This window comes from Halichoeres trimaculatus, unplaced genomic scaffold (assembly GCF_033239565.1).
Source record: "Halichoeres trimaculatus isolate MK-OKI-2021-1 unplaced genomic scaffold, fHalTri1.1 fHalTri1_scaffold_14, whole genome shotgun sequence".
Taxonomy (NCBI): domain Eukaryota; kingdom Metazoa; phylum Chordata; class Actinopteri; order Labriformes; family Labridae; genus Halichoeres; species Halichoeres trimaculatus.
Genome location: NW_027437192.1, coordinates 12,541,326 through 12,562,736, shown reverse-complemented (window position 1 = coordinate 12,562,736; position 21,411 = coordinate 12,541,326). Strand labels below are relative to the sequence as shown.

General features: G+C 41.1%; 2 protein-coding genes across 2 annotated transcripts in view; one reads left to right on the top strand and one right to left on the bottom strand.

Moving 5' to 3' along the window:
• osbpl10a (oxysterol binding protein-like 10a) overlaps positions 1–1,972 on the top strand; it is a 77,134-nt gene extending 75,162 nt beyond the window's left edge. Inside the window, exons 12-13 of the mRNA XM_074686925.1 lie at positions 17–170; positions 353–1,972. Coding sequence (XP_074543026.1) covers positions 17–170; positions 353–397 — 199 coding nt within the window. The 3' untranslated portion in view covers positions 398–1,972. The remainder of the gene's footprint in view (positions 1–16; positions 171–352) is intronic.
• Positions 1,973–2,750: 778 nt separating this feature from the next.
• Positions 2,751–21,411, bottom strand: part of LOC141802920 (dolichyl-diphosphooligosaccharide--protein glycosyltransferase subunit STT3B) — a 131,959-nt gene continuing 113,298 nt past the window's right edge. Inside the window, exons 8-16 of the mRNA XM_074686733.1 lie at positions 17,282–17,330; positions 16,473–16,627; positions 14,228–14,439; positions 11,205–11,392; positions 10,244–10,415; positions 9,638–9,811; positions 7,852–7,965; positions 6,148–6,354; positions 2,751–5,581 (exon numbers count right to left, since the gene is read on the bottom strand). Of these exons, the coding sequence (XP_074542834.1) occupies positions 5,507–5,581; positions 6,148–6,354; positions 7,852–7,965; positions 9,638–9,811; positions 10,244–10,415; positions 11,205–11,392; positions 14,228–14,439; positions 16,473–16,627; positions 17,282–17,330 (1,346 nt within the window). The 3' untranslated portion in view covers positions 2,751–5,506. The remainder of the gene's footprint in view (positions 5,582–6,147; positions 6,355–7,851; positions 7,966–9,637; positions 9,812–10,243; positions 10,416–11,204; positions 11,393–14,227; positions 14,440–16,472; positions 16,628–17,281; positions 17,331–21,411) is intronic.

Genomic DNA, 21,411 nt, shown 5'->3' with positions numbered 1-21,411 from the left:
GTGTGTGTGTGTGTAGGCGGTTATGGCAACATGTCACTAAGTCTCTAAAGGAAGGGAACATGGACCAGGCCACGGAGCACAAACACAGACTGGAGGAGCGACAGAGAGGAGAAGAGAGACAGAGGGCAGCTGATAACAAACCCTGGACTCCAAAATATTTCACTAAAGAGGTAAAGTGAGGAGAAGACAGAAACAGTGACGCAAGACTGGACAGCAGGTTTCTGTGAAGGTCTAGGAGCTTGATCCTCTTTATTTTCATTCCTGAATTTATTTTATTTTCTAGAGATGACATTTAATGTGATCTGGTGCCATACAAATAAAGATTGATTGAATGTGATCTCTTCTTCCTCAGGGAGACGGTTGGACCTACAACAGCCCACTGTGGAAGTCGACCTGACAGCAGAACAACTCGCCTCTCATGGACAAAAACTGAGCTCCTGCGTCTCCACGTGGAGGTCAAAGGTCAGGGAGTGGAGGAAAAGGAGCAGAGTCCTCTGTTGGCCATTAAACCTGAACTATAAAGACTCTCCGAGCGTCAAACAGAAAACTTGCAAGGTGCCAAAGGGATCTCCACTGTTTTAACCAGGACCAAGCGGTTGGAGCTCTTGGGACAGACGTAGATTTTTATATACAGTAAATAGTATTACTATTCAAAGTAGAGTATTTCTATTTTTCACCTTGCCAAGGCCTTTTTTGCACACGCACAGTGATGAAGTTTGCCACAGATGTTCAGTTCGTTTTCCTCTTATAAATGTTTGTTTGGTTTTGGAGCTTTTAGTTGAAAATGCAGCGTTAGAATGAATCAAAAAGAGTTTCCTGATACACGTTATACTGTAGCTGTAAATGAGTTGTTTATAAAGGCACTTTTCCCATAGAAATAAATTAAATGTTTTATATCTATGGCTTTTATCAATCAGGGTGGTCTCTCAGAGCTTACCAAAAATAAAAAGAAAAAAAGATGAAGTATAAATCAACAGGTAAACATTATACTATGTGTTAGTATGTATTATTATACAGTACATTACAGTGAGCTACTAGGAAGTGATTGTTTTTGTCTGCACTATGAATGTATATGGGCACATTTACACATAATAGGATGCTGTTTTTCTTTTTTTTAAACTCTTACTGCTACACAGTGTTTTGCCTTTTATTTTGAAGGTCTCTACAGAAGCGTTATTTCAGCCCTTGAGTAAGACGCAGACTTTTTACATTTCCATTACTACCTCTCTCATCCAGCTATTCCAGCCATTAGCCACAAACTATTCCAAAACAGACAACAGCATTTTGTTTGTGGCAGTCCTCTATTCCTCCATCCCTTCTTTGTTTTTGTATCCGTGCCCCTAAGATGGATCTTGTGTAATTAGGGAGCCTTTACCTCTGGGAGTTCATACCTTGGATGTTTTCAGTTGTTGTGGTGAATATGGATGAGGAGAGGAACACAGCTCTCAAACCTGGGGATCACTGGGAGGTGCTTCTGTGAGGAAGAATGGGTAATATTCCAGCACAACAATCGCTGGGGAGCGGGGAAACCAGCCTGTCTGATCTGGATAGAAATGTATTTTTACTCTTACATTTTCACGGCTCATTCCACATGTGCGATGTGGCCAGTTTTTAAACTGAAGGCTATCAATGACAGGCTCAAACATCCATCCCCTCACACTGTTCTTCACTCACTGTCCTATTCCAGTTATTTCCTCACATACACATCAAGTAGTATTTAAAGCCAGGTGAAATTACCAGATGCCTATTTGTAGCCAATGCATTTACATGACAGCGTAAAGAACAGACCTGCACCCATCGAGAGAACCTGGAACCTGCAGCTGACCACTGTTCATTACTGTTTTATGACACTTCGCCTTACATGAAACTTAGTTTGTTTTTTTATATCCAGAGAGGATCCACCCAAGTTCATAGTGATCGTGATGAGAGAGACTGACCATAAATAAAGACCTACTTTTTCTATGAAACAGGTTTTCTCATAGTGTCTTTTATCTGCTTTCATTTCAGGGGCTTCATAATAAGTGAACATTCCCAGTTCATTACACAGCAGGAGCCATGAACATCCTATTCCTTATAACATGGGTCAAGGATGGTGACGTTGAAATGTGTTTTTTTTTTCTTCTTTTTTTGTAATATAAACAAGTTTTTTGGGGTATTGTTTTATATTCTATCATATCAAATGTGAATGCACCATATTGTTTCATGCTATGGATGTCCTGATCCGATACATTCACTGGTATGGGCGCCTGATATGGCTATTTTTTGGAGGATCTGATAGTATCAGATTTTTGGAAAGCAATGATAGTAAAACAGAGTTTTGTAACATTTGTGACGTGAGTGTTCCTCAAGGTGGTACCAACAGGGCTGACTTTAATACAGCAAATATGATCTGCAGTTACAACGGAATCAACCAACGGAGTACGGGATTTATAAAAGAAAGATATCGGTATCAGCAAAACATATCGTAAAAAAATCAAAATTGAAGGTCAAAAAATCTGTATTGGGACATCCCTATTTTGTATCGTATCAAAATGTACAATATCATATTGAACTTAATGGTTGGTAAGTCGATAGATAGATAGATAGATAGATAGATAGATAGATAGATAGATAGATAGATAGATAGATAGATAGATGGATAGATAGATAGATGGATAGATAGATAGATAGATAGATAGATAGATAGATAGATAGAAAGATAGATAGATAGATAGATAGATAGATAGATAGATAGATAGATAGATAGATAGATAGATAGATAGATAGATAGATAGATAGATATCTATAAAGTGTGCCACCCATAGAGGACTTTGTAAAGATGCATTTCCGCTTCCCATCCTCTGAATTATAATCTACTGGTTCAACACACAAAACTTAAGGGTGGAATGATACAACTTCACATACATCCGTGTGTTATATATTCCCAGGAAATGTGGTGTAAAGGTCCAGGTTAAACATGATATTTAGTTTTTCAGAAAAAGAATAACTGCACACCTTCTGGTGCTCATTAAATCACCCACCAGCTCTGAGGGTTTTATGTTATACTGCCCCAGAAGTGTCTCCATCTGAAGGCTAATGCTGCCATCAAGTGGTCGGCTCTCTGTTCATCTGGGCTTAAAATGATAAACACATTTATCGTAAATTACTGGATTATTTTGTTTAAAATGACAAACAGCTTTAGGAAGGGGAGGGATATATTAATAACAACATACACATGGTTTTCATTAAGGTGTATATTTAAAGATGGCTGAACAGAACAACATGTAAAAATGTAAACTTTCAAAGGTGAGAGAAAGAGGGGTTCAGAGAACAAAAACAGTGTCAGGAACAGACAGTGCTGAGCCACTAAGAGATGGGTAAACTTAGAGAGAAGAACTGCTTTGTTGCTCATAATGAACCAATAAATGAAAGAAAGAACAAAAAAGAGGGAAACAAACTGTACATCACATTAAGGCTTAGTCTGAACTCTCTCCTCAGTTTGACAAATAAGAAATCAAAGGATGTGACACGGCGTAGGCGAGATACAAGAACAATGTGGCGTGTTGAAGGTCTGACGCCTACAAGTGATAACACTCAGTTTCAAGGAAGATCAAAGACAAAAAGAACAAAGCAATTCAGAAAGAAAAAAAGAGTAAAGAAAACAAACGAACAGGTGATACTCATTAAAAAAGTCACTTTCTGTGAGATGTGACAAAGCAAGTACAGCGGTTTGATGTGTTAGTCTTTGATGTGTCACTTATTTGATACAAAAAGTTGCTGAAGCGTGCACAGTCAGAAAATCCTTTAGCGTTCCCAAATCCAGACACATGAAGTACATTCCTGTGTCCAAAGAATTACAAGTCAACAATTAACTTTCGAGTAGAGCTGTGTCCTAACTGTTAGCTATAGGTATGCTTTGTTAACTATTTCGTCACTTTTTTAAGAAGGTACTGTGTGTAGAAATGGGATACTTAGCAGTCCAGTTCCATTATCAGTGCAGTTAAAACTGTACTTTACCTTTTTTTTTTTTTTTTTTGCATAAAGTAACATGATATGGCTATCTCACAAGGTAAGTTTCTTTTTTCTTTTTCTTTCTCTTTAGCAGAAAACTCAGTTTGTGGCATTTGAAAAACACATTTAACAAACAGTGCAGGTCTAACTGAGGCATCTTTTGAAATGCACTGTGTTACTTTTAGGCCTGTGTTCAGTGTGGGGTTAGGACACAGCTCGGAAGAATTCTTTCAAAGGTCTGAAGTTAATCAAATTCCCAGACAACGATGGAAGTTTTCTGTAGTTTTTCTGTTCTCGGTTGTCTTCTTACGTCAGTGCTTGTCTGCCAACTCTGCTTCTTCACAGTTCACCAGTATTTTTTCAGACATCGTAATAAAAAAAAAGTCCAGTTTCCAAAGCCTTAGTCTGGCAGAAGCACTTACAGAATGAGTTTAACAAAACAAACAAAAAACAGAAGAAAAAAAACAACAGTCAAAAAGTAATGAGGCGTTGATGACCAGCGATGAGGCACTAGGCTTTGCACACTGAACTAGGGAGCGCTCCCTGCAGGATGGGAGGCCTAATTAATTATCACTACTTTTTATACACACTTGCCTGCTTCCATCTTTAAAACCCTAGCAGCAAAAATGTACAATCTATGCAATTTATGAAAAAGAGGGTCAGAAATGGAGGGGAATATTGTAAAAATTCACATTCATTCTTCCAACAAAATCTCAAAAGCCCCTCTATACAAGAATTATTGCATTCACTGTTCTATTTGCTGTCATACAAAAAAACCACCAAAGAAATGAAGAAAAAAACTGCATTAAAAATCACCACAATAATCCAATATATTATCATCCTTTTAGACATTTTCTTTACATCACATATTTACATATTAGGCCAATTTTTGAGGGGTTTGTGGAAAAAGAAGGTCGGGGATCCAGGCAGACGTGAAGGAGATGATGATAATAAAAAGGTTAATATTACAGATGAACTGTGCCTAAACAGTGACGTTCCTCCATGCCGCATACTCTCCTCTGTACACGTGTCAGGAACAAGTCCTCAGTTCCACTCCTGTGCCTCCTCTCGCTCAATGATGAGTTCACATGTGCCATGGAGCAAGGTCGATGGGTCTTTGGTGCAAATGTTCCTAGTCTTCTCGTTTCCCCCCCTTCACAGCCCTCGCACTGATAAGCAGTTTATTAACGTACCACAAAAATGAACTGACGCAGAACCAAGTAGAGCAGCCCTATGCCTTGCCACACATTCAAGTTAAAAAAAAAGAAAGAAATAAACAAAAAAAAAAAATTAGTGAAAAAATGAGCAAGACAAAATCCTCAGGATAAAACAGACAACAGGTCTGGAGCTAGCCAGATATGACACTTCCAACTTCCTCACCACACAGGGGCGCTCTCTTATGGGAAGCGCTTGAGTGCCAAGTGCCAGATAAACGGCCCTCTGTGTTCTTCTTCATTGGTTGTTCGAGGTTTTCTTCGCATTTGTTTTGTTTTCCTAGAAGAGTTCATGGTCATCATTATTTTTTTTGTAGTTTCCTGCCTTTCCTCAGGGAAAGCTTGTTCTTAATGTGTCCTCGCTTCCTCTTGGCGGTCTGGAAGAAGGGAAAGAAGAAGAGTTTGTGAGATAAATTTTGATCCAAATTGTGCAAAGTATGTTAGCACAATTTTATTTTGTTGTCCTGCAAAGGGTCAGGTAACCAGCGGGTTGCTCAAAAAAGCTGTGCAACTAGCAAAAATGACCTTGAATAAAAAATAATCTCAAAAGCTACATTTAACAAACTACACATCTACACAACATAAAATAAACAAAACCAGGGAAAAAAACATTAAATAAAAAATTATCATGCAACTAGCCAAAACAACATACAATAAAACATGCAAAATGCAAAAACTACAATAAACAAACACTAAAAACTAATATAATAAACTCAGCTTCCATCCATTCACCCATAAATAAACAAAATAATAACTAGACTGTAAAATCAGATCAACTCCAAGAAAAATATTTAACCCTGCTGTTCCAGCTCATGTTAACATGTGAATAAGAAAACCTCTCAGTAGGATGGAGAGGTCAGAGCTATAAAATGAATCTCTCTTACACTGACGATTAAAATAAAACCTCTCTTCATGACTTTAAAAACAAGATGTCGCCCTCTACCTTTTTGGAGGTGTACTTCTGCTTGGGCACCACACTGCGGGGCTTGTGGTCCAGTGGCTCTCTGTTGTCCAGCTTCTTCACCTTATAGATCCTGACCAGCCAGTGCTCTGAGGTGAACGCCTCCTCCAGGTGTTTGAACTTGATGTCCTTGTTGCCGATTTCTGCGTTACGTGTGCGGTCAAAGCCAGGGGGCGTCCGGAAGTCCAGCTTGGAGATGAAAACAAGTGTTTGTCAGGTTTTTTTTATTTTTTTGGAGAAACTTGCCGTGAGTTTGGGGAAAATGCTGCAACTTTATTTTATCCTTCTCTGTCCCCATTGTAATCAGAGCATATGCACTCAATAGATAAAGACAAGAGCAAACACAATTACAAAAGAAGTCCAGAGTCTGATAGCTCTTTGATAACAGTCGCAGCGTCTGCCCTGAGGTGAAAATAACATAACCCTCTGTATAATCTACTGGCACTCCAACCACTGTGCTGTAAAAGCTGCCGGCTGCTCCTCTTACTGCGTCCTTCTCACTGTGTCCTTCACACTTTTGTTTCGCCCTTGTCACCTCTAATTTCAAAGCTCCACCTTCCCTCCCTCTGTTTCTGACTCCACTCTCCCTCTTCTGTTGTGTTTCCATCTATGAAACCTCATTTATGCCTTCAGACAGCCTCAGAGGACACAGTATTAAATTATTAGTCACAACAGTTTAGTCTGCTGACTTGTTTTAATTAGCAGTGCTCAACAAGGCTTTAAAATGTAAGAAGAAGAAGTAAATGAGTGGATATTTAGAAGAAGTGGAGTCTGTACTTACTGCTCTGTGCTGTGTCATGCATTGTCACTATTATCCTTTAATCTCCACTCACAGCAACTCTGAATACTCCACCAAAAGCTACCTATTGTCTTTTTCCTGATGTCCTCTAAGCCTCTGTTTCTCCTTGTCACATCCTGTTCTGTGAATCTAATCTACTCCCCTTCCTGCAACTCTTCTCTTCTTTCCGCCCCGAGCTTATTCCCTCTTCTCCTCCCTTGCCTCGTGTGCTGCAGTCTCTCTATCTCTTCCCCCCTGAAACAGCAGAGTGAGCTACGCCGAGCGCTGGCTGTTTGTCTAAGGACGGCGGCTGCATTGATTCTCCAGTCTCAGCTGAGCTGTTGGCCCCGGCAAGAAGGATCCCTCTCATGTCTCCTCTGCTACCTGCCAGAAGTAACCGTGGCTCATTTCAAAGCTTCCTCCAATCCTTCATATTCCTCCTCCATCCTTTCTTTCCAGCTAACAGCCTCCTCTCAGAACCTCAGGAGCTCCCAAAGGCACCTCCTTAAATCCTCCTCTGCCTGTCTGCCAGCCTGCTCTGCTTTAAGGATACAGTAGCAAGAAGTTTTACACCTTTAGTGGTGGCAGCCGCTTGTTATTCTTTAGTAAAGCTGCGTGCTGGATTATATATAGTAGACGTGCTACTACCTCTGTAATGGTGGCAGCTGCCTGTTACTTTCTGATCCCTGCAAATAACTGGAACTGGAGTTATTTGTGTCTACAAATCGGATCATAACCCCTGAGAAAAATCTGTGTTAATTCAGCAGAGTTTCTCTTCGACCCTGACCTCCTCGGCCTCCCCTAAAGATGAAAAACTTCATCAAAGACATGCGGACTTGAAAAGGTTTTTGATGTGTATCTTGGCTAGAAGTTAACGCACACCCTTTCATTAGAACTTCTGTCCTTACCTGCATTTCACCAAATCGATAATAGGACATCTTGTACATGAGGCAGTTGAGCAGAGTTGGCGAGCCGGCTTTGTCCACCCTGAACTCTCCCTGAGGGGTGAAGTAGTCGCTCTCCTGAAGATGACAAGGATGAAAGTGTGAGAGGAGAAGGGCCAAGATTGGATTCTGGCACACCAACTGTTGTTTCTGGTTTGTATTCTGAGCTGTGGTGACAATCTGACTGAAGTTTCATTTTTACCATGCAGACACGAGTGTGGCAACAACCCTCTTCTCTAACTCTTGGGAAGGGAAAATAGCAACTTGAAAAATTAAAGGTATTCCTGAAACAGTTTATCTTCTGCTAAATCAAGCAGGTCAACCTAATCAAAAAATCAAGGTCCTAGTTCTAATCATGATTGAGAAAATAGACACTTGATTTTCATGAGAAAACTGTTTGTTTTTTCTTGGCTTGAATACAGATACCATGGTCCTTATGGGAGTTTCACTGCTAAACTAAACAAGACTTCATGTAGTGAGATCTGGATGGATGAATAAAGCTCTTTGAAGAGGGGGTATTTTGCTTTTCCATATTTTAAACATGGATTTAAACGTGCAGAATTTTAAACCTCCACATGTTCACATATTGTAGAAATCCCTGAATCCGTCTGTTTACTGTTTGAAACAGGCTGGTTCTAAAAATGACACTCTCGAGGAGGCTTGCTGAAATGATGAGGTCATTGCATTAGGATCTCCTAAATGGTTCATGACAAGTTGGGAGGGCGGGCCTCAATCTCCACGGTCTGCACATATTTCTGCCTCTGTGCTGGCCAATCAGAGGGAAGGGGGGTTTATGAAGCAGGAAGCCTTAAGGCCTTTGCACACCAATGGCCACCTGAATAAATGGCGCGAAACTGCGAAAAATTTGGAGGCATCACATTCAATCTGCGCAGGTATTCTCCTCCAAACGATGTTTTTGTAATGGTCTTTGTAGTTTTTTTTTATTGTCTTTTGTTGTAAAGAACCAGGTGCTGGGAAACGAAAGTTTTGGTATGTAACTTGTCAACAATGAGCGCTTTGATTGGTTGGATGTGTATTTGTTGCTAGCTAAACTTTAGAAAAAGCGCAATTTCGCTCAGCCAAAGAACGTTGCTGGTGTGAAAGCTTGCATTGAAAAACAGAAGGTTTGAAAAAGATAAATAATGTGCAAAATATTTGCGCAAAAAATATGCATCTGATGTGCAAAGGGCTTAAAAGAGATGACAGATAAAACTAAGTGTTTCAGACCAAGACTGAAATGAAAGGTTTCTAAAAGACCAATAAGAGAAAAACAGCTTTTTGGTTTTGCTGTCAAACATACAAAGTTGCTGCAGGGTACCACAGGGACAGTACCCCCTCTTTAAGCAGACAGTTACACCAGTTGAAACCAAAACAATTTGCAAAGCTATGTCTCCTCAGCTCAGAAAACAGTCACTTCATTTCAGTGAAAAAATAAAGTTTTTTTTGTGAGTTTGACTTCTAGTAATGTGATGTAGATTCATCTTCTTGAAAAGGAGTCAAATTCAAGAAAACAAAAAAGACTTTCATTAAAACATGATATTTTCTTCTACCAAAAGCAGTTGTTGTTTAGAAACCTTTCTGGTAAAACCCCAATGGAACTAACTCTGCCTGTCCTTGAGCTACATTTTGAAGAGTGTCAGTGTGTGTAAGAGTGAAGAGGAAACACCAATTTCACCGCTGTGTGAGTGCAGCTACATGAATTCCTGGAGAACAGCCACCGTGCTGCGCGGTGCTTCTGTCTCACACTCACCCTGATGTCCTTGGGGTGCTCTCCTTCTGCTATCCTCACCATCCACAGGAACTTGTTTATGTCGTCTCCTGAGTAGCCGATCACACCCCCGAAGATGATCAGCACGTAGTCCACATCCAGAGACCTCATGATGGTGTATGCTGCACTCTCATTGGATGACATCGCTTTCCCTACCTGAAATTACAAAAATAAAAGAACGATAGAAAGTTGAGCTTAAATTAAGTCTCCTTTACTCCACACAATGTTTCACTGCAGAAATGTGACAGGAAAAAAAAACAGGTCTCATTCTGGAGAGATCTGTCTTGCATCCTCTGAGATTACATTTCCTGTGGACAAATGATGTAGAGACAACGGGTAGCAGGTAGAGAGACGGAAAGCACAGGGCTCAGATAGAGTTACGAGACGATGACATTACAGGAGGAGAAGAAAATAAATCAAACTCACACACCCTGACAGCAATTTACCCTTCAGAGACAATCCAATGGAAAACACTAACAGTCTAAACAACATTATCAGGCAAGCACAAAGACTTCACACAAAGACATCAACAGTTCACAGACAAACACAACACAAAACAAGAGCAGGACAAAATGAGTCAGTTATTACCAGTGCTATATGACTGTTGTTCCATGTGTTGTTGTCAACCAGAGTGGTCCTGTTAGCCATGCCAGCTATTTGGTATCCATAGTCCCACCATGACATGACACGTGCGTGCTCGTCTGTATTCTGCCTCAGCCAGTAGTAAGCCTCCCTGAAGTCATCCAGGATGTTACGCGTTCTATCAGAAAAAAAAAAAAAGTTGTTGACAGGTGAAGGCATTGACAGGCGTATGGCTGCGGAGGATATTAATATTTCAGCTCAGGCTTTGAATCAGAGGGCAACAGGAGCTGGAAATGGAGCAACCCTGCATAATAAACCGAGGGTTAAAAAACACCTCACACTCAGACGATTATGTCCTAAATTTACCTCCAGGAGACAGAGCAGACATAAAGCCAGGCAACCAATTAACTGCCAGTATGCTAATCACATAATGTCTGGGTGTGTGCAGTTATGTGTGAGTGTGTGAACATGTGTGCCAGAGTGACAGCTTCTCTGCTCCAAGTAGCACAGTTCAAGTATTGTCTGAGCGCTGCCGTGCCATCATTAATAAATGTATGAGAAGTTGAGTCTACCATTTAGTCTTGGCTTTCAATATTTCCTCCCTGATGCATAAAGAGAATAATTACGGCGGTAAAGATTCTCAGAGAGAATAAAATATCAGCTTTTAGTGAATTCAGAGACGCTCCACAGATGTTTTCTGTGACCTAGAAACACTGAGTTAAGCAATCATATTAAAGGTGCATACATCAATATTCCTCCAATCCTCTTATGAAATATGCATATTTCCCATTTTTCCCAGCTCTCCAGTGTTCCTACACACACACATGCTCATTTGCATTAAAGGTAGAGCAATCAATCCCTATGCATTATGAGCCATTACTAGAGATTTACCCAGCTCCTTTTGCTTATCCACCATGCATTAACACATTAGAGCCACACTGAGAGCGTGTGGACGTGCAGACCGTACCCGTCGTGGTTGTACGAGGCGAGCACCACGCTGGGACTGGAGTAGGCGTTGCTGGTGACCCAGGTGCAGTGGACGGCGAACATCATGAGCAGCATCAACATGAGCATGGTGACGATGGACTTGATGTTGGGCCCCAGACCCTCCTCGGCTTTCTCCTGCTCTGACACATGCTTGCGCACCTTGCCGGCCTGCAGGGGGAGACAAACACTTGTACCGAGTGTGGCAGGGTCTGTGGCATTCCAGGAGATGAATTATTAAATGGGATAAATTATTGAATGAGATAGTTGAGCAAAGTGTATGAGGGCATCCTGAGTTTTGCACATGCTGTGTGATGTTTGATTTTATTTTACAATTTCAGCAGAGATAATCTGCACAATGAGAACGTTTTTCACTCCAATTATTTGCTCTAACATTAATAACTCAGGCTAGATAAAGTAAAACAGAGATATAACACTGTATTACAGACAGAAAAGAAGATGTGAGACTGAAGTGTGAGCCCAAACTTCTCCAGTAGTTGTGACTGAACTATAAAGTCACTAAAAACTCAAACATAAACTGGGGTTACTAACATAATTTCCACTGAAGGACTGAAGTACACTTGCTAATATTGTAATCATATTTATGGTTATACTAATTAGTGGTACAGAGACCGTGATCTCAATAAAGATTTGTGTGTAAGTATATGTATTCTTATTATTATTTTTTAAATAAAATTATTATTATTATTTATTTTCAAATAATAATAATAATAATAATAATAATAATAATAATAATAAATATTATTGTTATTATTATTATAATAATAATAAATATTATTTTGATTTTATTTTTATCATTTATATTATTTTTTTCCTTAATTTACTGGTAGTAAATAATTTACAGAATAATCTAGAGTATTAAATCAGCTATAGCAGAGAGTATTCCACACAACTTCTTAATGAACAGGATTTGTTGTTGCTATTGTATGAAACATATGTAGAAAGACAGACTGTGTCCCTGAAAGGCATCCTGTTGCCATATTTTGTCCTTTGCTGCTGCAGAGACGAAAGGTTAGAGATCCCTCAGGTGAGTACCATCCACAGAAGATCAGATTCTTGGGTTGCTTTGCAGCAGAAACTCACGGCAATGGAAAGTTCAAGAACTCTTGTGTGGCATTTTTCTCACCATTCTTTCTCTTCTCTGCTAATGTGGCACAGAACACCGCATCACTGCTGAAACTGCAATCTAAGCAAAGGTTTATGTCTTACTCCCCCCTAACAGCATCTTATCAGACTCAGTATGAGCCGTTCACCTGTAAAAGCCATAAAAGTGTCTCATTTCAAGATAATAAAAAACAAATGAAGTCTGAATTATTTGGGGTGAATGAGAAATAATCTGCCGATGGGGTACAAAAGGAATTGGTGTTTGTTCACGGTTCATTCAATAAAAGTTGGTCTTAAATGAGAAGAAGAAGAAACTGAAGAAGAAGCTTTTCTCCTCTCATTACACTGAATTCAGGCCTTGTTTTAGTCTTGAGTCCAGTTTTTGAAGTGACGAGCACATATTTGACTACAAAGCTGTAAATCAAATCACTTTTTAACACTACAAATCTGATAATCTTCTCAGAAAAATAAAGACTTGGAAATATCAACCTATATTCAAATGAATGGTGATTGGAAATTAGTTTAATTGACGTGTGTCTAAGCCTAATATTTTGACCCATGTTCCATCTGTAAACATAAGGGAGGTGAGGTTTTTAACTTGTACTGTAACAACATAGTTAGTTAGTATTTGGGGTCACTGTCTGCCCACATTTGTAGTATTCATTTCAATGTACAGTCTACAGCTGTGGTTCCAGATGTAGAGGTCAGGAAACATTGATAGGGGAGCCCAAAATGACTCAAATCATCACCAATCATAATCATACTAGCATGAGTCAAATGTATAAACAAAAGCAGAAAATGTTTGATCCGTCGCCCACATTTCTTTGTTGCCACAAGATCTCCAAGCTGACTAATCCAGGATAACAACGACGTCAGTGTCAGCAGAAGGTTAATTCAGGAATCACAGCAATAAGGGCACATGGGTAGCCTGATTTTCTACAGCTTAGCTAAATGAAGAATCTTAGGCCCATTTTTTTGTTAAATGTGACAAATGAATGATTCTCTTTGGATTTGCCTTTACATCCACTCATCTTTTGATTCCCCCTCAACATCACATTCAAATTCATGCCTATTGTTCTTATTTTAGGTACATTAAGACGCATATCAACACATTCATGAACCATTTGTCATGTCTGTCCACCACACTCATCCATCATAATTTCTCAGACCAAAGGTTTATCGACAACAGAAATGGGACCACAATGGCGTGCTATTTTTTGTTACATAAAACGCATAAGCTGCAGCCTCTTTTAAAGCAAAGCCTACAAGTCCAGCCAAAATGCCTATAACTGCATTATTTCTAATGCGCTGACGTGAAACAGATTGTCAAACTGCAAAGCCAAATAATGGCTTTAACACGTCACTTTGAAAGCATTTACAGATTTGATTAAATTGCTTCAAGCCAAAATGTTATTTCAGCGACACCTCTAAAGGATAGACATTTGTGGGCTGCACATGTAATGGTGCCATTATGACAGACTGGAACAGACAAAGCCACAGTTTGGCTTTTTTGGAGGATGGAAATCCGACAAAGCCAGACTGCTAAAATGATGGTAACAGCATCAAACAGTTGCGACTGAGTCACAGTTGAATCGCAGTTTATGAAAACTGTTGAGCAAGACTGTGGGGAGTGAGGAAAGGGAGCTGAGACATACACAACACCTCTGAAAAAGGTGTTTTAAGTCGATGAGAGGCTCAGCTAGACTTATCAGTGTCTGTTGTGTTTGTCTGTTCATGTTTGCTGTGGGGTAAAAGTTGAAATGTTTTGGCATTTGACGGGAATCAGATCGAGCTTTGAAGTGTGAGGAGGTGAGAAATGATACAGGACAAAGTTCTGTTAATGTTGCGGATGATTTTCACACTTGTTTTGTTATTACCGACCTTGTCGTATAGATTCCCAGAGTTCCTCTTGTCATCCTCGTCGCTGCTGTCCTCAGCGGGAGGTTTTTCCCTCTTGGTGTCGTCCCCCATGTAGTGCTCAAAGACGCTGGAGAAAGCCACCGCAGACAGCATGCACACCACTGGAGTCAGTGTCAACATTAAACGCACCATCACACCGGCAAAATAGACGGCGCTGATGGCGTAGAGGGCCACTGTAAGGTAATGGAGGAAGACAGCAGTGGAAGGGAGGGGAGGGGGGACAAAGTAGATAAAGGTCGGACAAGGAGAGGGAGACAGTGTGAATGTTAAAGAGAGACAGGAAATGGGGCGGAGAGTGAGAGAAGGCGATAAAGACATGAAGAAGAGAAATTGAGTTGTTAGGCTGAGGCGGCGTAATCAGTCTGCGTTGGCTCTGCAGAAGTCAAAGTCTGAATGGAAAGAGCGCTGCCTGCTCTCTGCCCTTGGAAAGGGGCAAACCCTGCTCAACAGGTGCATGGTTAATCAATGGCTGTAATGGGCTGATTAAGTCTGAGGGAGAAAGAGCGTTGAAGGACTGGTTCAAGCACTCAAAGGTACTCTGACCTTGATCGTGACAAACGCCAACATAAAGTTTTCTTTGAGGTGTTTTAAAGAAAATAGCCTCCTCAGCTTTTCACACTCAGACAAATGAATAGCTTCAAGTGCATCATCATATCGGCACTGTTTTATTTGGCCTTTGATCAACTCTTATCAAATTATGCATGTTAATTATAACCAATTAGATGAATGACAGTAAAAACAGAACAATTAGCCTTTAAAGGGCTATCCACTTAAGCTAACAAATGGGGAATGAGAAAAATGGAGTTGTGAAGTGGAAGGCCCATTAATTTTCTCCACAGACGATGCTCAGTGACTGATGGCTGGAGCACGGCCAAGGCTGGGACAGGCATGAAGCTCTTCAGGTTGAATCATGAGCACAAAAACCATCAACAGTGTTATCGGCTTCTCTCGTGGAAAAGTCAAAAGATAAAACCAGAGTTCGGTAAAAGATGGAGTTTTACTTTTGAAAATAAAGTTTAGCGAATAGTTGTGATGGTGCTAAAACTCTGGCTCATAACTTAATAAAGGTCTTATTTGGTTTAGTGTTTTCACATCTACAGTCTGAGAGTTTTGGCCGAGTGGTGCTAAATGTTTGGGTTGTAAAGCTGACTGAATGCAGATATGGCTCTCGACATGCTAGCAGCTTGGTGAGGCAGCTCATTAGCGTTGCTGCTTTGAGCTTTAGTAAATGCTTGACGACAGCATGCCAACCACAGACTGTTCAAAACGATGCATTCTCAGGGGAGTCACCAACTGGTTTCTGCACAGCAAACTATTCGACATTTACTCAGACTTCTACTCTTAGATTCAGACATGTTGGATATTCAAACTTGTTTTAAAGGTTGCTGACTTGTTTTTGATCTTTGAGTTTAAAGTATAATCTTAAAATGAGCAGGGACATGTCTTTATAGTCTTAAGAGAATCCTCAAGTTCAGTACAAATTAAATAAATATTGAAAGAAGCAAAATTAGTTCTTTCTCTAAAAGTCTCTTCAAAATAAAACTTGTTTTAAGATTCAGTGACAGCCTAAAGCCAATTAAATAGCTCAGACTACTGCAAACAATGCTAAAGTTGTGGTTTCATATAAACAAAACCACAGCTTCTGATGCAGTTACAGTTTTATAGACAATATTACAAAAACTATATATTTTTGTCACAAACTTACTCCATATGAAACAGAGAAGAATGTTTAAATCATACTTCTTTAAAACCAAGTCATTTTGGGGGGTATTTTTCTTGTTGCTAGGCATTCATGTGCCAAAATTAAGTTTACAACTAGAATGAAATAAGACTTTTGGCCTTTATTCAGTCTATTTCACTTGGTACCGTGCTTCAGAAAATTTGTTCTGAAGTGTTTTAATTTGGGTATTAGCATTTTCTACTTTTTGGAAATACCTTTGAAGACCCAATTATTTCTACATCTAAATTCTTGTTTCCAGATTTCTAGTCGAATAAAATGAACTTACTGCACCGACAGATAATTTAATTAGCTCTGAGAAATGTTCTCTTCAAATTCAGTGTTTTTATCTGTGTTTTTTATCCTGTTTTTTGGCTCCCTTTTTTGCAGCGTGAAGAGGCAGAGATGCATACTCTACCTAACATACAGTCATCTTTCACAGACAAAAAAAAAAAAAAAAAGAGGCTGATGTGGTTTCACACTTCCTACCAAACACTCGCTCATCATTGATGTTCTTGATGCAGAACCAGAGCCCTGCTGGGAATGTGCAGACCAGGATGTGCAGGTCAAAGAAGAAGGAGACCCATGTTGTTGGCTGATGCTCTGACACGGAGGCGATGATGGGGATGTGGATCTTAGCGTAGCTGCAGGGGGAGAAGGAAAGGGAGGAGGGGAGGAGTGGGGGAGACAGACAGGATGTAATTCATGTTGCGTTTAGCGCACTGGGAGTGTTGAGACAAATTATACAATAGATCCTCCTGATTAAGTCCTGAATTATGAGTAGCAAAAGATAATTTACCTCCCTAGAATGCTTATGTACGATATGAACAAATCTAACATTAGTGATGAGTTGTATTCTTTTTGTCGCTGTTAGTTTTTTCCTCATCCGTCTGCTCCCTCAGCTTTGACACAGCAGCAGTTTCTATAGGATTTTAAATATTTCTCTCTTAAGTGTTTTGTGATTACAGCTGGAAAAGAGAAAACACACAGCGCATTAAGGAATTAGTCTCAGCCTCCAGAGGAAGAAAAGAAAACCCTCCCATACTGCTTCAGTCAGCAAACGGGGGGAGAATTGATTGGCTGTGCTGAAATATCAAACACGTTGCAGTGCGTTTGGAGAACACAGGGTGCCTGCTGCAATTTGGAAGTAAGACAATAGCTCAACATAGTGTGTGCTGCTCCGCTTTTCCCACTGGGATGGTGCAGGAGGTTTATAGCTGTCTTGGAAAACACACACATGCACTCGATTGAACAAGTGTTTTATCGATAGAGAGAGTGTGAAGGTCAGCGGAGCTTACCCGGTGTCCCAGAGAGAGTAGAAACGTCCACTCCACGGAGCAATGTATCCTGGAAAAAGAGAAAATAATCGATGGGAGAAATATAAATTCTGCCTTTTAACGCTTTCATTCAAATCTTTAACGGAAAATCTTCACCTAGGAGCATTAAAATATGGATAGAAAACAATCACTAGGTTGTAAATCCCAGGAAAATTTAACTTTGAAATATTTTCATTGGATCCATCTTTGTTTCAGCAAAACTTAATAATTCACACGGCAACCTAACTGTGTGGCCTGAATACATAACTTGCACTGACCCACAGGCCGGTAAGGAAAAGCAGGAAACACAGCCTGAGGACAGTACCAGGGATGTTTACACTAGTTTTTACATTCCTAGCGAGAAAATAAAGGTAAATGTGCTGCATAATGTATGAACATGCATCTGCTTGTCCCAAACCTGTGAACCCAGAAAAAGTTTGAGTCTGAGGAACTTTTCTACAACACCCATGATGAAAAAGACACAGTTTAGCAAAACACCCTGAAGCCCTGGTGAGGAGTTTTTAATTAGGTGTAAAAAAAAGATTAAAAATAATGCTGAGACCTTTGTATCAACAACAAAAGTAAACAATTATCAGCAGCAGCACTGATCATTTCACTAAAGCTATTTTTAAAGCCTGGGATTAATCTGAAAAGAAGCACTGAGGCTTGCATCAGACTGGATGCGTGTTGGCCGCGTGATAGCTGCTGAATGGCAGGATTCTAATGTCAATGTGTATGTCAACAGATCTGATTGTTTGCACTGCCCACATGTGCCAAAAATGTAGTCTTGCTTGTTTTTCCCTCTGGCTGCATGTGGATCTTGGCCAAAACAGAAGGCTGTCACCAGCGTGAATAGCACAGTACTTCCTGATGCTTCCTGACACAGTCGCTTGATGAATGAAGTCACCTGCACAGCTCTTAACTGGAGTCTGAACTTTCTTAGAAAAAAATGGTCAATTATTAAGTTTAAAGGAGGTTAGATATTCTATAAGTTCAAGGTGTGTGGCATTGGCAGACAGTTTGGCAGATTTGTCACATTTGACAAATCATATTTTGTCAGTATATTTGTGACACTGTGACATCTTACTGACACTGTGACATCTTACATCAGTTTTTGTGAGGACCTGTGTGTGCAAACCAAGACCTTTCGCACATACAGCAACAATAAACCTTGGTTTACTGGGAAACTGAGGCAGCTTCGCCAGGCCAAGGAGGAGGCCTACAGAAGTGGGGACAGGCTCCTGTACAAGCAGGCCAGGAACACACTGACAAAGGAGATCAGAGCAGCTAAGAGGAGCTACTCTGAGAAGCTGAGAAGACAATTCTCAGCCAACGATCCTGCGTCGGTGTGGAGGGGCCTTCAGGAGGCCGTCAACTACAAGAGACCATCCCCCCACCCTGTGGAGAACCCTCATCTGGCTGAGGAGCTGAATCTGTTTTACACCAGGTTTGAAACAGACTCCTTCACACCCCCCACTCATCCCATCAACAAAAGACTACCTGCCCCCCTGGACAGCTCCCCCCCCTTTGCAACCCCACCCGTACTGACGATCCGTGAAGAGGATGTGTGCCAGCAGTTCCAGAGACAAAAGATCAAGAAGGCTCCAGGACCTGATGGTGTCTCCCCCTCATGTCTGAGGGCCTGCGCGGACCAGCTGGCCCCCATCTTCACCCGGATCTTCAACAGATCTCTGGAGCTGTGTGAGGTGCCCTCCTGCTTCAAACGCTCCACCATCATCCCAGTCCCAAAGAAACCCTCCATAACAGGACTGAATGACTACAGGCCCGTCGCCCTGACTTCTGTAGTCATGAAGTCTTTTGAACGCCTGGTGCTGAGTTACCTGAAGGACATCACAGGACCCCTGCTGGACCCCCTGCAGTTTGCCTACCGAGCAAACAGGTCAGCTGAGGATGCAGTCAACATGGGACTGCATTACATCCTACAGCACCTGGACTCTGCAGGGACGTACGTGAGGATCCTGTTTGTGGACTTCAGCTCGGCATTCAACACCATCATCCCTGACATCCTCCACCACAAGCTCTCCCACCTCTCTGTGCCACCCCCCACCTGTCAGTGGATCTCCAGCTTCCTGACTGGCAGGACCCAGCAGGTGAGGCTGGGGTCCATCACATCCAGCACACGGACAGTCAACACCGGCGCCCCCCAGGGGTGTGTGCTCTCCCCACTGCTCTTCTCCCTCTACACTAATGACTGCACCTCAGGGGACCCCTCTGTGAAACTCCTGAAGTTTGCGGACGACACCACCATCATCGGTCTCATCCAGGATGGTGACGAGGCCGCTTACAGACAGGAGGTGGAACAGCTGGTCCTCTGGTGTGGTCAGAACCACCTGGAGCTGAACCCGCTCAAGACTGTGGAGATGACAGTGGACTTTAGGAGAAACCCCCCTCCTCCGCCCCCCCTCACCATTCTGAACAACACCGTGTCTACTGTGGACTCCTTCCGGTTCCTGGGATCCACCATCTCCCGGGATCTGAAGTGGACCTCCCACATAGACTCCATCAGGAAGAAGGCACAGCAGAGGTTGTACTTCCTCAGACAGCTCAGGAAGTTCAACCTGCCCCAGGACCTGCTCATCATTTTTTACACCTCCATCATTCAGTCTGTCCTGTGCTCCTCCATCTCGGTTTGGTTTTCCTCAGCCTCCAAACACGACAGGCACAGACTGCAACGAACTGTCAGGGCTGCAGAAAAAATCATCGGAGTCAGCCTGCCCTCCATCCAGGACTTGTACAGGTCCAGGACCAGGAAGCGGGCTGGCAACATCTCTGCAGACCCTTCACACCCCGGACACAAACTGTTTAAACTGCTCCCCTCTGGTCGGCGTTACAGAGCTCTGTGCGTCAAGACGTCCAGACACAGGAACAGTTTCTTCCCCCAGGCCGTCACTCTGATGAACACTTAACCTGCTTTAAAAAAAACTCATATACCTCATGTACAGCCACAGTCTCTCTGTTTCTGTTTCTATTGCACATCCATCTTCCATTCCCTGTTGCAAGTTGCACATTTTTTTATGACATTTATTCAGTGCACTATTTTTCCTAACTTAAATTGTGTATATATTTTTGTATTTACTCTGTGCAGAGTTCTTTATTTAATATTGTAATAATTATTATTCTTTTTCTACTACTTAAACTCTATTTTTCTACTCTTGTAATTCTATCCACGTTTGTACTGAGAGAGTGCAGTTTAAACCGGAGTCAAGTTCCTTGTATTCTTGAAAATACTTGGCCAATAAAGGTGATTCTGATTCTGATTCTGATTCTGATTCTGATTCTGATTCTGATTCTCAGCTCTGATGCTCATTCCACAAATCCAGGTTTCTTTACAAATGTGTCAACATTTAAAGTTAAAACAAACAGGCTTTCCACAGCAGTACAAGATTTATTTCCAAGAGGCTTTGTTACAACAAAGAAAAAATCCAACAAACACATTTACTCACTTTTTGTCCTAAGTTTATTTCCTGTTGAGCAATCTCCCTTTCTTTCTTCGAGCTGTCTGCCACTCTCTGTTCAGCTGCTTGGTCTCAGTGAAAACTAAGCCCCCACTTTAAATGTAAAATAGATAACCTCCTGAACACCCCAGAAAAACATAGTAACACCTGAAAGATGCCTCTCATATATGAAACAAAAAAATATATTTAAAAGTAGTCTTTATTCCAGCAGGCTCTGAGTAAGCTGCATAACACTGCTCACCAAATAAAAACAGGTTACAGAGGCTGAGGAGTTTTAAAGTGATCTTTAAAAAGTCTCCCTTCCAGATATATGCCTGATGGTAATCCACACTTTAACATGAGATTATCAGCACCAATATTGCTGGTTACAGGTTATTTTGAATTTCTACTTCTTAGGTCTCCATGACAACACCACCCCGGCTCACAAAGTTTAGTAGTGAGAAGAGATAAAACACAGGGAACTGTGTTTTTCTCTGCTAAAACAATTTCTATGACTAATTTTGTAGTGATGGTGGACACAGGAGCCTAACTGTCAGACAGAAAAATGACAAAAGAGCAGAAGAAAGCTAAATGGGAGAGTGATACAGCCTTAGCTAAAGGCTAATTAGCTTTTAGCTTGGGCTGTACCACTATAAC